This window comes from Bufo bufo, chromosome 9 (assembly GCF_905171765.1).
Source record: "Bufo bufo chromosome 9, aBufBuf1.1, whole genome shotgun sequence".
In the NCBI taxonomy this organism is placed as follows: Eukaryota; Metazoa; Chordata; class Amphibia; order Anura; family Bufonidae; genus Bufo; species Bufo bufo.
This window is the reverse complement of record NC_053397.1, coordinates 138665979-138682430: the sequence shown is the minus strand read 5'-3', so window position 1 is coordinate 138682430 and position 16452 is coordinate 138665979. Positions and strand designations below refer to the sequence as shown.

Below are 16452 nucleotides of genomic sequence, written 5' to 3'. Positions count from 1 at the left end.
CTGGGGAATCTCTTTGATTTGTTTCTAAGGTTTGTATGTGGAAATTCATCAATTATTTGTGTATGTGGACTTGCTGGGTTTTTTAAGAAATATTTCTTTAGACAGATGTTTTTTATACATTTTTGAATACCAATATATGTATCAAATTTATTAAGTTTCGGGAGGCGTGGCTTGACCGTCCGGCGAGATGGCAGCTTAGTGTAAGAGCTCCGCAGTCCTGAACTACTGCAGGAGCCTTATTAGCACGGTGCCCGAATCCCAAGGGGAAATCGCTGCCCTCCAAACGATCTAGAGGCAGCCCAGCACCTAATTTGCGAAGTTACAGCATTGCAGCTTACCTCGACCGCCGCGCTCCAGCACCGACTGCTCCTTGGGGCCTGAGGCGCGAAACCGCTACAGACGACATTACAGGTGGAGACGGAGGGGAGAATCCTCTGCCACAGCGGTCGGATCGCAGCGACTTGCAGCAGGTAACCAACTCCCTCTTGTCCCCGCTAGCTGAGGAATTTATATACCAGCCGCCAACGCAGGAGGAGACCTTGGGCATAGTGGGACACTTATCAGAGCCTGAAGTGGCTGCAAGCATGCCGCCCAAAATGGCGCCCAAGCGCAACAATAATCCAGCCACACCATCCCAGCGTAGAAGGGATTGGGCTGAGCCCCTTGAAGACCCCTTAGATCACCTTCGGACCAAGGGGAGATTGGAGGGAGAGGACACCCCTTGGGACTCACAATCTTATTTAAATGAGGACACTGATGATGGGGTCATACAGTCATCACAGCCATCAGCTTCCTTGCCACAGTCCCTGCAGCACCTTCCTACCAAAGAGGATTTTAGAAATCTTATAAAAGAAGTGAGAGCTGCATGTAAAACAGAAATCTCGTCCTTGCGTCAGGACTTTCAACAAGTTGCGGCCAGGGTGGACTCCCTAGAAACTGAGCATGATGTCACCCGCAAGTATATTACTCATTTCCAATCTACTATATCGAGCTACTCCCAGGTTATTCAAGAGAATACCAGGCATTTGGATGACCTTGACAACAGGGGTCGTAGGCACAATAATAGAGTGAGGGGTCTCCCTGAGCAAGAATCTGAAGAAAATGTTCAAGAAGTCCTAAATGACTTGTTTAATGCTATATTAGGGTCCCCACACTCCACCATTATCAAGATGGATCGAGCCCATAGGGCCTTGCGCCCCAAAAATGCTTCAGCACAGCCCAGAGATGTCATATGCTGCATCACTGATTTTCAGCTCAAGGAAGCTATAATGTCTAAAGCTCGCACGCTTCGAGTTATTGATTTCCAGGGTGTCCAAGTGCAGCTCTACCAGGACTTGTCATGGCTGACCCTGCAAAAAAGGAGAGTACTTCAACCTCTCCTAGCTTCCATGAGGCAGAAAAAAATTCCATACAGGTGGGGATATCCATTCGCGCTTATTGCTAATAGGAACAGGAAAGCTGTACCTTTGAGGACCCATGCGGACTTATCTGCCTTTTGTGAAAGATTGGGGGTTCCTATACCCCCCATTGACGACTGGGAAATCTCTGATCCGAAGATGGCGCCTACACCTGTCTGGGAGCAAGTACGGAGCAAGAATCGCAGATCCCCGGCGGGAGGGGAAAACAGGAGATCCGCAATGAGAGATGAACTGACCTGATTTGCTGTGACCTGAGTAGTACCATGATGCTCGTCTCCTAAAAGTTGTCGTCATTATTGTATGGCGGCGGATGTTCTACATGTGTTTATTCATACTTTACTGTTTGATTATTACGCTTTGCGGAGCTCTCCTAGAGCTCAATTTTCTATGCAAACCATTCAATCAATGTGTTATTCACTGTGTCGGTTACGTTCAACCATGTCACCACAGAGGGGATTGTTTCAAAGAAGAAGACCGGCACTTCGCAGATGTAGATCACAATGTCGATTTATTCAGTCACATATTCAAGTGGCATAGTGACGCGTTTCAGCACAAGTGTGCTTTCATCAGACTGCAATGAAACATCTTACACTCCAGCTATTTATACATAAATGAAACACTAAGGAACTGACATCAGAGGAGCTCCGCCTCCCTCATTAAATAAAAATTTGCATATCAAATAATCGCAATGAGAAATTCGCAATGGAAAATTCGCAATAGAAAATTCGCTAAATCCACTCTGTACTGGCAAAGATTTTCAGTCAAATAGTCCATTTTGGCAGTGATTAATGACGCTGAAGAAAGAAAGAAATATATTTATCGGATTGCATAAGGCGAAATGCCTTATAGGAAGCAGGACACATTGTACTCACGATTGAGGCCCCTGTGTCCTGCTTCCTATAAGGCATTCGGCCTTATGCAATCCGATAAATATATTTTTTTCTTTCTTCAGCGTGATTAATCACTGCCAAAATGGACTATTTGACTTAAAATCTTTGCCAGTACAGAGTGGATTTTGCAAATTTTCTATTGCGAATTTTCCATTGCGAATTTCTCATTGCGATTATTTGATGCAAATTTTTATTTAATGAGGGAGGCGGAGCTCCTCTGATGATGTCAGTTCCTTAGTGTTTCATTTATGTATAAATAGCTGGAGTGTAAGATGTTTCATTGCAGTCTGATGAAAGCACACTTGTGCTGAAACGCGTCACTATGCCACTTGAATATGTGACTGAATAAATCGACATTGTGATCTACATCTGCGAAGTGCCGGTCTTCTTCTTTGAAACATTTGTCTGGACGCCATTCCACGGACACGTGCACCGCGAATTCAAGAAGGTAGTGCCGCCCTGCTTTTACTAGAATCCACAGAGGGGATTGATCTTAATTGCCCTCTTCCTTTCCTTCGTTCCTCCGGGAACTGAGGAAAAGAGACAGGGCCGTGTCCGAAGTTTCAGGCCTTTTTTTGATGCCCCCGTCTGGACGTTACTGTCCAATGTTTGGATTATTCCTACCAATTTCTTTACTATGCTAGTGTCCTATGTGTTCCCTTGTATCCTCGTGTGTTCTATGTCCTACTATATGTTTGCTGTACTTCAGGGTATTGACTATGCTCTTTTACAGATGATCAGTTGGGGTGTCTGGAGTGAGGTCTCCTGGAGGATTACCTTTGGCTCTCCAAATAGAAAGTATATGGACGGCTCGCTTTTTCCACCATGATTAAGTGTATGTCTTTAAACGTCAAAGGCCTGAACTCCAATGTTAAGAGGAGACTGGCCTTGACGTAATGTCACACTCAAAAAGCGGAGGTGGTTTTCCTCCAGGAGACACATTTTGATGATACGGGATCATTTAAATTTGCAGCTGGGCTATTTCCCAAAGCGTACTCGGCGTGTAATGATAAGAAAAAGGCAGGAGTGGCAATTCTGCTGTCAATTACCCGCTTCAAGTAACTTCACAGATATCAGATCCTCAGGGTCGCTATATTATCTTACAAGCAACCTTGCATGGTGCCCCTATTGTCTTATGCAATCTGTATGCTCCAAACTCTAAACAGATCTCCTTCCTCACTAGAGTGCTCACGAAGGTCACCCATTTACTTCCAGCAGCACTTATTGTGGGAGGCGATTTTAATATCTCCTTTTCTGAAACGTTAGACAGGAAGACATTATCTGATAAGCCCCCTTCCAGAGAGCAGGCTAGGCTTTCACGCCTCTTTAGGCGAGTGGTGCAAAAATTTGAGTTATATGACTTGTGGCGAGTGAACTACCCTACATCTAGGATGTTTACGTTCTATTCACATCCTCACAGTACACACTCTCGAATTGATTACTTTCTAGGCAATATCCCAATAATGCGCTTAATGATGGACGCTGATATAGGGTCTATCACTTGGTTGGACCACGCACCTATCTTTCTGACGTTAAACAATAAACATCCAATTACTAGGGTCTGCCACTGACGTTTAAATGAGAGTCTTCTTTCCAATCTTATACCCAGACAATCCCTACAGGAGAGCCTGTCAGAATATTTTCGTATTAACCAGCAATCAGTCTCCTCCGTGTCTACCTTATGGGAGACGCATAAAGCTGTCTTCAGGGGTAACTGCATAGCCATTGGAGCTAAAATGAAAAAAGATAGAAATATGCAGTATTGTGAGCTCAAGAAAGATCTAGAGTGCTTGGAGGATCAATTGGGATCTCGCAATTCCCGCCACCTTTTAAGGCGCATTATTATGTTGAGAGCTAAGCTGAGAGAATTAGCATTAGCAAAAACAGACAAGCTACTTTTGTATTCCAGGCAGCGCTATTATGCATGGGGAAATAAATCACATACGCTTTTGGCGAAACAATTGCGAGATTCCAACATGACAAATACCCCGACAGCTCTGAGACGGGCGGACGGTACCATTACCTATGACCCGAATGAAATTGTCGCTCTCTTTCAGAAGTACTATGAAAGTCTTTACTCTCTCCCACAGCAGGTTCCTAAGGACCCTCTAAGGCAGTGTAAGCTACCTAAATTATCGAATGACCTAGCAGCTACTCTTAACATTCAGATTACGGCGGAAGAAATATCAGAAGTAATTAAAAACCTTCCTAACCGCAAATCACCTGGACCGGATGGTCTGCCATATCTATATTACAAGACGTATGTAGATATCCTCCTTCCGTATATGGTCAAGATTTTTAACTCTTTCTTGGAAGGCTCCCCTATACCGGACTCAATGCTTCATTCCTATATCACCCTTATACCGAAACAAGGGAAGGACCATATGGATTGTGCCAACTATCGCCCTATAGCCCTCCTTAATTCAGATTTAAAGATATTTACAAAACTACTAGCGAACAGACTTGCTAATCTGCTCCCGAATCTGATCCATAAGGATCAAGTTGGCTTTGTGTTAAATCGTCAAGGAGGGCTATAGATCTGATAGACATTATTAATAGGCGGAAACAGCAAGCGTTAATCCTGGGCCTTGATGCAGAAAAGGCCTTTGACCGCCTGAGTTGGCCATTTATGTTTTCTGCGTTGTGGTGTTTTGGTATAGGGGGACCCTTCTTGAGGGCCATTAGTGCTCTTTACACTCACCCAACAGCTTACGTGAAAATGACACATGCCCAGTCAAACAAAATAACTATTCGGAACGAAACTAGGCAGGGTTGCCCGTTATCCCCCTTACTTTTTATACTTTACATAGAGCCTCTGGCGGCGCTAATACGAATCCATCCTGATATTCAGGGAATAGAAGTCAATAAGGTGCCCTTTAAAGTATCACTCTTTGCTGATGATATCCTCCTTACGCTGACGAATTTACATACTTCCTTACCGAATTTATTTCGGATTATAGGGGAATATGGCAGATTGTCTGGGTATAAGATAAATACTTCAAAAACAGAAGCTCTATCTATTAATGTCCCGCCGGAGATACTGAGTAATCTACAAAGCAATTTCCATTTTAAATGGAATAATACCACCCTCAAAAATTTGGGAGTTCAGCTAACAAAAACATATCATAGCCTTTATGCTCATAACTTTGTCCCTCTCTTCCAGGAACTCAATTCGCTTATGGCTAAGTGGATGCCCCTGCCAATTTCCCTAATGGGACGCATTGCAGCGGTCAAGATGACCATACTGCATAAGTTATTATATTTAATGGAAACGATTCCAGTTCCCATACCTAAAAAGGACCTGAGAGCTTTGCAATCTTCCATCCTTAGGTTTGTTTGGAATGGGAAAAGACAGAATTTCTTGTAATACTCTTACCGCCCTTAAATCACAAGGTGGTTTGGGGCTCCCCGACTTAACCAAATATTACTGGGCGACGCATTTACGTCGTATACCTGCATGGTCTTCCCTCCTGGCATTTTCTAGATGGATGGAAATCGAGAAGCTGTGGTTAGCCCCTGTTCACCCCAATGCCCTCTTATGGTCGCCATTACCGACCACTTATACTGTACAATTGTTGGGCCCTATGTCCTTAACATATAATGTTTGGAAACATTGCAGACTGAAATTTCCATTAATTTCTGATAAGTCCTCCATGACCTCATTTTTATTTAATCCAATATTCCCGTTAGGACTGCAGTTCACATCCTTTAAGCCGTGGTTCTCCAACAAATTATTCAGATTTGCTGATATAGTAGAGTATAGAACCCTTGAAATTATACCGTTTGAAGAGCTCAAGAATAGGTATAACCTACCGGAGTCCTCTAGGTGGCAACATATACAAATCCAACACTTGTTTAGAACCCTATTTAATGATAAAAAGGTATCTACTCCGACAATGTTTGAATGACTTTGTAAACTTTCCACTTCCACTAGGGGTCTTATATCAGATATTTATATTCTTCTTTCAACCCCGGAACCCCCACAAGTTATGCGACATACATATATGTCTAAATGGGAGAGATACCTAGAGAAGGAAATATCACCGAGCGACTGGCAGCTTATATGGCGTAGAGCAGCAATGTCATCTACTTGTGTGACCTACAGAGAAAATGCTTATAAGCTTTTGATGTTTTGGCATCATACGCCTCAGATGCTCAAACACTTGAATCCTACTAACTCTGATGCCTGCTGGCGGTGTGACTCAGGCCGAGGGTCTTTATTACACATCTTTTGGGATTGCCATGTTATCTTTCCTTTATGGAGGGAGACCCAACAACTTCTATTACAACTTACCAATATAAAATTCTCACTAGATCCGTATATGTTCTTACTGAACATGCCCCCAGTAATACTAAAAAAATACATGCTTTGCTTAGTACTTCACATATTGTCGGCTACTAGACGCCTTATAGCTAAATACTGGAAGAGGCGTGACATACCGACTAGGTCTGATCTGTTCTCTAGTGTTATGGAGGTTAGACGTATGGAATATTTACATCTGCGCTTATCAATAATTCTATGGATAAATTCCATAAGGTATGGCAGTCTTGGGACATGCTCACAGAGACTGATGACTAGTTTCCTTTCTACCGCCCTTACCCAACCTTTTGTCTACCCTTTTGTGTCTTGTCCTGTCCTATGTTTATGATATCGAGAATGTTCTTTTTATATTGTGACTGCTCAGAAGTAGGCAGTTTTTTCTCAGATATATCACTATACGAATTATAATTGATGAAACTTGAAGTGCTTGTTCTACATTTATGTGGCTTACTTGAATTGTCAAAACCTGCTTATTTACTGTTCGCCTGATGACAGGCGGATTTTCTATGAAACTGTGTATGTTTCTTCTAATTTTATAATTACTTTAATAAAAATACAATTATACAAAAAAATGTTTTAATAAGTTTCGTGGATGGAGCAAATTTAAGTCCTTTGTTAAGTAGTGACATTTGTGCTTGTGTAAGAGTTATACTACTTAAATTCATAATATTCCTGTGTCTATATTTAATATTCCCTTCTGTGATCCCTGTGTCTTCTTCCTTCCTCTCCGTGTTTTCTTAGTTCTCTTTGTTGTTCCGAATAGTGTTGTTTGTGTATCAGTGTTGTGGTTTGTTGTTCCATGTATCTTGGTGTTCGTGGGTATCTCTGTTGATACTGATTCTCTATTTGTGCACTGTTGTGTCTTAAATTGCATTGGTGTTTCGGTGGAGTCTTTTTGTGTGCTGGTAATTGTGATTGTCTGTCTTATTCGTGCTGGATGGTGTGGGGGGGTTCGGTCTAAAAAAGGTTGTTCTGTGAAATTCTAATATCGGTTTCTCACTGGTATGTTATACCTTAGTTTATCTCCAGAAGTCATATCTGTGAGATTTCTATTCGCTGGTTTTATCTCAGTGGATTTATGTACTTCTTGTGTTTGAGATTTTTCCGGGTTTTTAAGTTTTTAACTTTTTTTAGAAATGATATCTTGTTCAGTCTTATCTAAACTTTTGCATATTTTTTCTTGCCAGCTATTATATTTTTAATCTTTCGTAAAATGTTCCATATTGGTTTTAATGTTATAAATTTTTTCTGATGTTACTGCTAATATTTGTGTTCTCCGCTTTATAAATAATTCAATTAGTGCCCGTGATTGTGTGTTTAAAAGATTATCCCATTCTTGGTTAAATTCCTCACTCCACAGATCTTGTGCTGGTGTTTTTGTCAGTTGTAATCCTTTTGGTATCATATTTTGGCTTAAATATTGTCTCAAAGATCTAATTTCCCAGTATTGATGCTTTAATAGTAAATTTCCGAGTTCCCTAAAAATCTCAGATACAGACTTCTCTCTTATTTGTGACATTTCTGTCCCCTCTAAGACATCGTGAAACTACTGACCTTCTATTTGAACTACTGTGAAAGAGATTATATATATATATATATATATATATATATATATATATATATATATATATATATATATATACACTGCTCAAAAAAAATAAAGGGAACACAAAAATAACACATCCTAGATCTGAGTTAATTAAATATTCTTCTGAAATACTTTGTTCTTTACATAGTTGAATGTGCTGACAACAAAATCACACAAAAATTAAAAATTGGAAATCACATTTTTCAACCCATGGAGGTCTGGATTTGGAGTCACACTCAAAATTAAAGTGGAAAAACACACTACAGGCTGATCCAACTTTGATGTAATGTCCTTAAAACAAGTCAAAATGAGGCTCAGTAGTGTGTGTGGCCTTTACGTGCCTGTATGACCTCCCTACAACGCCTGTGCATGCTCCTGATGAGGTGGCGGACGGTCTCCTGAGGGATTTCCTCCCAGACCTGGACTAAAGCATCTGCCAACTCCTGGACAGTCTGTGGTGCAACGTGACATTGGTGGATACAGCGAGACATGATGTCCCAGATGTGCTCAATTGGATTCAGGTCTGGGGAACGGGCGGGCCAGTCCATAGCATCAATGCCTTCGTCTTGCAGGAACTGCTGACACACTCCAGCTATATGAGGTCTAGCATTGTCTTGCATTAGGAGGAACCCAGGGCCAACCGCACCAGCATATGGTCTCACAAGGGGTCTGAGGATCTCATCTCGGTACCTAATGGCAGTCAGGCTACCTCTGGCGAGCACATGGAGGGCTGTGCGGCCCTCCAAAGAAATGCCACCCCACACCATTACTGACCCAATGCCAAACCGGTCATGCTGGAGGATGTTGCAGGCAGCAGAACGTTCTCCACGGCGTCTCCAGACTCTGTCACGTCTGTCACATGTGCTCGGTGTGAACCTGCTTTTATCTGTGAAGAGTACAGGGCGCCAGTGGCGAATTTGCCAATCTTGGTGTTCTCTGGCAAATGCCAAACGTCCTGCACGGTGTTGGGCTGCAAGCACAACCCAGACCTGTGGACGTCGGGCCCTCATATCACCCTCATGGAGTCTGTTTCTGACCGTTTGAGCAGACACATGCATATTTGTGGCCTGCTGGAGGTCATTTTGCAGGGCTCTGGCAGTGCTCCTCCTGTTCCTCCTTGCACAAAGGCGGAGGTAGCGGTCCTACTGCTGGGTTGTTGCCCTCCTACGGGCTCCTCCACGTCTCCTGGTAGCGCCTCCATGCTCTGGACACTACGCTGACAGACACAGCAAACCTTCTTGCCACAGCTCGCATTGATGTGCCATCCTGGATAAGCTGCACTACCTGAGCCACTTGTGTGGGTTGTAGACTCCGTCTCATGCTACCACTAGAGCACCGCCAGCATTCAAAAGAGACCAAAACATGAGCCAGGAAGCATAGGAACTGAGAAGTGGTCTGGGGTCACCACCTGCAGAACCACTCCTTTATTGGGGGTGTCTTGCTAATTGCCTATCATTTCCACCTGTTGTCTATCCCATTTGCACAACAGCATGTGAAATTGATTGTCACTCAGTGTTGCTTCCTAAGTGAACAGTTTGATTTTACAGAAGTGTGATTGACTTGGAGTTACATTGTGTCGTTTAAGTGTTCCCTTTATTTTTTTGAGCAGTGTATATCGCACATCACAATTTCCAAACATCTCTAAAAATAATGATACAATTAATGTATATGGAAATTTTTCCCTTTTCACCTTTTTTTTAATATGACCACCACACAATAATGTATACATTTCTCATAAGTTCTATATGGGTCTGTTGGTTTTATCATAAATTTTTTTGGTGTAATGAACAAGATTATCCATACTAAACTGTATGATAGATAAAATCTCATATAGCAGAAAAAAGTTTTATGTACAGATGGACATTTTCCCTCTTTTTTGAACTATAGTAATGTGATAGATATTTTTCTTTATTGGGCAACAAATACCAGTTATGATACATATTATATGCAAAAAACGCATAAGCAGACAAAAAAACGCAATAGAACCGCATGCAAATCGCATACCATGAAAAAGAAGCCAAATCCTAAGATGACTAATCCTACCACTATACCAGTTATGATACATGTCATATGCAATAAACGCATAAGCAGACAAAAAAACGCAATAGAACCGCATGCAAATCGCATACCATGAAAGAGAAGCCAAATCCGAAGATGACTAATCCTAACCAGTTCTTTTGGATAATCCAGGCGGTCTATAAATGCAAAGCCTAAAAAATGGGAGGAGAGCTGCCACTGAGGAAGGGAAAAGAGGTCCTCGAAACGTGTCTGGCGTGTAAGCTATTTACTTCCATTTAACTAACAGTAAGAAGAGGCCTCTACACGGATGACTGTACAGTCCAACTGAATTATCTAAAACAACCGGAGCGCTCCAAATATCGCAAATATTTTCAACAGACTAACGGCATCAACTCTCGCGAGACCCTGCTACGAGACACACGCTAAGATCCTGCTGCAAATCACGTGACACGCCGGCGTGTGTACCAGCGAGCGTGCCAGGACAGCGGACACAACAGCGAAACAGGGAAACAACGCTGGGTATGTAATTAAGCCACAACTCGAAAACAAGAGAAGGTAAGAGATATCTACCTACATTAGGTGTTATGCCGCTTCTACATACTAAGCATGCGGCTACTTGTTGAAACATAGTCCGGACCTTCCTTACTTTATGAGTTGGACTATATACAAACTGAGGAGTCAATAAAAAAGGTGCAATAACACAATAGGATTAACTGTTTGAAACCGTGTTATATGAATTGAATCTTTCCATACACCAAGGATATTCATGGGTGATGCGACTATTTTTTACTACTGCGCAGTATACACAGTCCCATACAGACATTTGAACTACTAAAGTTTTCTTGTTTCCTTCCAAAGAACATTAAGCGCACTCACCTTTGAGAGGATTTCAATATCTCTAGTCTGCTATACAACTGCGAAGTACATATTCATCCAGAATTAATCAGCTGCTCAAAATATTTTGTTAGTTACATGTTTTAGATGTTTTTTCCATTTGAGGCATAGGTTGTCATATGGTTTTTATTCTATTTTGATTTTATCAATTTTTTATATTTTATATTTATGAATAAATGTTTAATGATCATTTAATACAAGAATACAGTAGTGGTCTGCCCATTAATACTAACAACACATTTAAAACACACATTTAGAGTGCCAGTCCATATTTTAAATATTCTTTTATCTCATATGTTAGTTTCACCTTTTAAGTTGCATTACTGAAATAAATGAACTTTGCACGATATTAAAATTTTTCGAGTTTCACCTGTAAATGTCTAAATCTGTGATGGCTAACCTCTGGCACTCCAGCTGTGGTAAAACTACAACTCCCAAGATGTACACTTGCTTCACTGTTCTCAGAACTCCATAGAAATTAATGGAGCATGCTGGGAGTCGTAGTTTCACCACAGCTGGAGTTCCAGAGGTTAGTCATCACTGGTCTAAATCAAACAAAGGGATCCGCTCGTGTGAAAGAGCCCTTAGTGTGCTGGTGATGACTGAGTAGAGGGGGAGTGACTGGACTGTATATCATGCAGCCAATCAAACATCAAGACTCATGAACAAGCACAAACTCACAGCAGAAAAGCTAGGGCTTGTGGGTATTGTGGTTTTGTGAGGGAAGATCAGGTGCCATGATACTCTGTGTGTTGCAGGCTCACACAAGAGCTAGAAAAATGTATTGCAAGGTAAATTGAAGCTCTGGTTGTATATATGGGCTATGGTTGGGTCACAGCTTGCAGTCTTAATGCAGTTTTTCAAAAATGTATTTACTTTACCAGAATACCCCTTTAATAACATAACTGATACCACTTATTTGTTAAACAAATAACTTTAATGGATAGCTGTAACAAAATGTATGGCAGAAGTGCATACGATTATTTTAGAAGAGACTCCCTTGTTTTTTGTGTTGTATTTGATCAGTCATAACATACAGTTTTATGTATACTCATGCAATAATACTTTATGAATAAATTCCCCAAAAAATTACCAACTTACCTTTCTTTAAGAGATGTGCATGGGTAAAAGAACTTGGTTGTCCAAGATACCTTTTTGGCAAGTTCAAAGAGAGCTGTTCTGTTCTGGTAGAAAACCTTTGCACCAAACAATTAGCACAAGCTATGAGAAAGAAAATAATGTACAAAGCGTGAGTCATCCTTAGGCGTATTCTATAGTAACAATCTACACTAAAAGCAGCTGTAGAAAGCAAGGCTTTCACAATTTACTGTGAATTCAAATCAAAACTGGTTTTTATGAATATCAAAAAACATGGTAATCTAGCAAGCAGGAGTTTGTAATGATGAATTCACTAAAGGTAAAGAGGGGCCTGGATGTATTCCTGGAGTGTAATAATATTACATGTTATAGTTATTAGATTTCTGGAGAAGAGTCGTTGATCTAGGGAGTAGTGTTGATCACAAATATTCTAATTGCAAATTTTTATTGAGAATATCGGCACTTCGAGAATTTGCGAATATTTAGAATATAGTGATATATATTAGTAATTTCGAATATTCAGGATTTTTTTTTTAATCAGTACACATGATCCCTCCCTGCTTCTAGCTTGTGGGCCAATGAGAAGGCTGCAATAACTTTGACTTTAGGAGTAGTGTTGATTGCGAATTTTCGTAATGCTAATTTTTCAATTCTGCAATCAAGAAAATAATGACTGGAGATAACGAATATCACAAATTTGAATATTGCCCCTGCCGCTCATCACTACTAGGGAGTTATTCTGATTTCCTTATTGGAGTTGAAAGGAATGTTTCCCCCTAAAATGACGAAAATTGGCTTCTACCTCATGAGGGTTTTTATGCCTTCCTCTGGATAAACTTTGCAGAATAACAGGCAGACTGGATGGATGTGTATTTTCAGCCTATTTTACTATGTTAGGAAGAGAAAATACATGCCACAGTACATACTAAACAGGAAAACACTGGATAAAACTGACATGGAAAAGGACTTAGGAATTTTAGTTGACAGTAAACTTAAAGGGGTTGCCTTACTTCAGCAAGTGGCATTTATTATGTAGAGAAAGTTAATACAAGGCACTCACAAATTTTCCATATTGCTTCATTTGCTGGCAAGAATAATTTTTTCATCACATTATACACTTCTCATTTCCATGGTTACCACCACCCTGCTATCCAGCACCGGTCGCCGTGCCTGCACACTATAGAAAAAAGCAATGGCCTCTCTGGTGGCCCAAACCATAAGAGCGCATATAGGCCAGTGTTTTTTTCTATAGTGTGCAAGCACAGCCACCAGTGCTGGATTGCAGGGTGGTAATTTCTTTAAGAAAGTTGATAGCAATAGCTATCTGGATTTTAGAAGCACACATTACAAGAAATGGAAACTGAATATTCCGTTCAGCCAGTTCAAGAGGATCAGGCTGAATTGCACTCGGGAGGAAGACAACAAAGCGAAACTCTACACTCAAGATTTCATGAGAAAGGGTACCCCAATGGCGTGGTCACTGAGGCACACAAACGTGAATCAGCACTGACATAGCCTGAGTGCTTGCTTCTAAGATCAAAACCGATTACCAGTGATTTACCATTTTAATTTTATTACCACTTATAACCAGAATCACAATCTTGTTAAATCTTAAGAAAGATCAAATTCTTAATAAAAATCATTCCAGGGGCACCATGCCTCACGTTTAGAAGGGCATGCACTTTTTTTCAATATTAGGTACCCTGGACTGCAATTCCACCTATGTGATTTACATTCTTGAATGCCCCTGCGGCCTACAGTATGTGGGACGCACAATACAAACTCTACGCAACAGACTCAATAAACATCGGTCAAATATCAAAAAGAAATTCCTTAAGCACACTACCGAATGCCACGGGGCCAGTATCTCTGGGTTTGAAATTACTCCCATTGAACAAACTCCAGTACACCAACGCAAGAGTCTTTAACACATCAGATGCCGCGAGATGTACTGGATCTATAAACTTAACAACCTGAGCCCATATGGTCTAAGTGAAGCATTTGAGATCAATCTCTGAGTCTCAAAAACATCTCTCTCCTGAAACTCCATCTAGTACTATGCTTCTTCACCTCATCTCATAACACTTTCATTTTTATATATTTAATATATTACCACACTGATTAATATCCATTTAATTGTTTTCAACCAACTCCCAAATTATTAAAGGGAACCTGTCACCTCCCAAAACCATCCTATGCCGCCAGCCGTACCTGCGTGTAGCCAGCAGCGTGTTTCTGATGATGCCTTTCTTCCTGAAGGCAGATGCAGCACAAAAGTACTGAAAACATTGTTTTATCCCCTGCCCAGCGCGCTTCTCCACAGATGCTTGAAATCAAGGAGGCAGCGGCCTCCTTGCTTCAAGTCATGGTAACCACGCCCCCTTCCCTGCCCCTTCGCTGTGATTAGCAGTTCAGCTGTTCGTCAAAGGCAGCCGAACTCTCGTGCATAAGCGCTGTCAGTCACAGCGAAGGGGGCGTGGTTACCGTGACTTAAAGCAAGGAGGCCGCTGCCTCCTTGACTTCAAGCATGTGTGGGGAAGCGTGCTGGCAGGGGATAAAATAAAGTTTTCAGTACTTTTGCTGCATCTGCCATCTGAAAGAAGAGGAAGAAAGGCATAATCAGAAACATGCTGCTGGCGGCTTGGGATGGTTTTGGAAGGTTCCCTTTCAAAAGTTTTTATTTTTTTTATTTATGAACATTTTGTATAATATATACTATATTTATTGCATTTTTAATATAAACATACAGTATATCTTATGCATTTTATGATATATACAGATATACATTTTACATATTTGCTAAATATTTTCTATACGTAGATTATATACTTTATGGATTCCACGCATAGAACACACATATATATATATATATATATATATATATATATATATATATATATACAGGGAGTGCAGAATTATTAGGCAAGTTGTATTTTTGAGGATTAATTTTATTTTGAGGATTAATTTTATTATTGAACAACAACCATGTTCTCAATGAACCCAAAAAACTCAATATCAAAGCTGAATATTTTTGGAAGTAGTTTTTAGTTTGTTTTTAGTTTTAGCTATTTTAGGGGGATATCTGTGTGTGCAGGTGACTATTACTGTGCATAATTATTAGGCAACTTAACAAAAAACAAATATATACCCATTTCAATTATTTATTTTTACCAGTGAAACCAATATAACATCTCAACATTCACAAATATACATTTCTGACATTCAAAAACAAAACAAGTGACCAATATAGCCACCTTTCTTTGCAAGGACACTCAAAAGACTGCCATCCATGGATTCTGTCAGTGTTTTGATCTGTTCACCATCAACATTGCGTGCAGCAGCAACCACAGCCTCCCAGACACTGTTCAGAGAGGTGTACTGTTTTCCCTCCTTGTAAATCTCACATTTGATGATGGACCACAGGTTCTCAATGGGGTTCAGATCAGGTGAACAAGGAGGCCATGTCATTAGATTTTCTTCTTTTATACCCTTTTCGCCAGCCACGCTGTGGAGTACTTGGACGCGTGTGATGGAGCATTGTCCTGCATGAAAATCATGTTTTTCTTGAAGGATGCAGACTTCTCCCTGTACCACTGCTTGAAGAAGGTGTCTTCCAGAAACTGGCAGTAGGACTGGGAGTTGAGCTTGACTCCATCCTCAACCCGAAAAAGGCCCCACAAGCTCATCTTTGATGATACCAACCCAAACCAGTACTCCACCTCCACCTTGCTGGCGTCTGAGTCGGACTGGAGCTCTCTGCCCTTTACCAATCCAGCCACGGGCCCATCCATCTGGCCCATCAAGACTCACTCTCATTTCATCAGTCCATAAAACCTTAGAAAAATCAGTCTTGAGATATTTCTTGGCCCAGTCTTGACGTTTCAGCTTGTGTGTCTTGTTCAGTGGTGGTCGTCTTTCAGCCTTTCTTACCTTGGCCATGTCTCTGAGTATTGCACACCTTGTGCTTTTGGGCACTCCAGTGATGTTGCAGCTCTGAAATATGGCCAAACTGGTGGCAAGTGGCATCTTGGCAGCTGCACGCTTGACTTTTCTCAGTTCATGGGCAGTTATTTTGCGCCTTGGTTTTTCCACACGCTTCTTGCGACCCTGTTGACTATTTTGAATGAAACGCTTGATTGTTCGATGATCACGCTTCAGAAGCTTTGCAATTTTAAGAGTGCTGCATCCCTCTGCAAGATATCTCCTATTGACCCATTTTGCCAA

At 41.1% G+C, this 16452-nt stretch overlaps 1 protein-coding gene across 2 annotated transcripts in view; it reads right to left on the bottom strand.

Annotated features, from left to right (window-relative positions):
• Positions 1–16452, bottom strand: part of XPNPEP3 (X-prolyl aminopeptidase 3) — a 720273-nt gene that overhangs the window by 615405 nt on the left and 88416 nt on the right. For both annotated transcript variants that reach the window (XM_040406553.1, XM_040406552.1), the window contains one exon: positions 12232–12351. Coding sequence is in view for 1 of the 2 variants with exons in the window: in XM_040406552.1 (XP_040262486.1) it covers positions 12232–12351 (120 nt within the window). In the remaining variant the exon portion in view is untranslated. The remainder of the gene's footprint in view (positions 1–12231; positions 12352–16452) is intronic.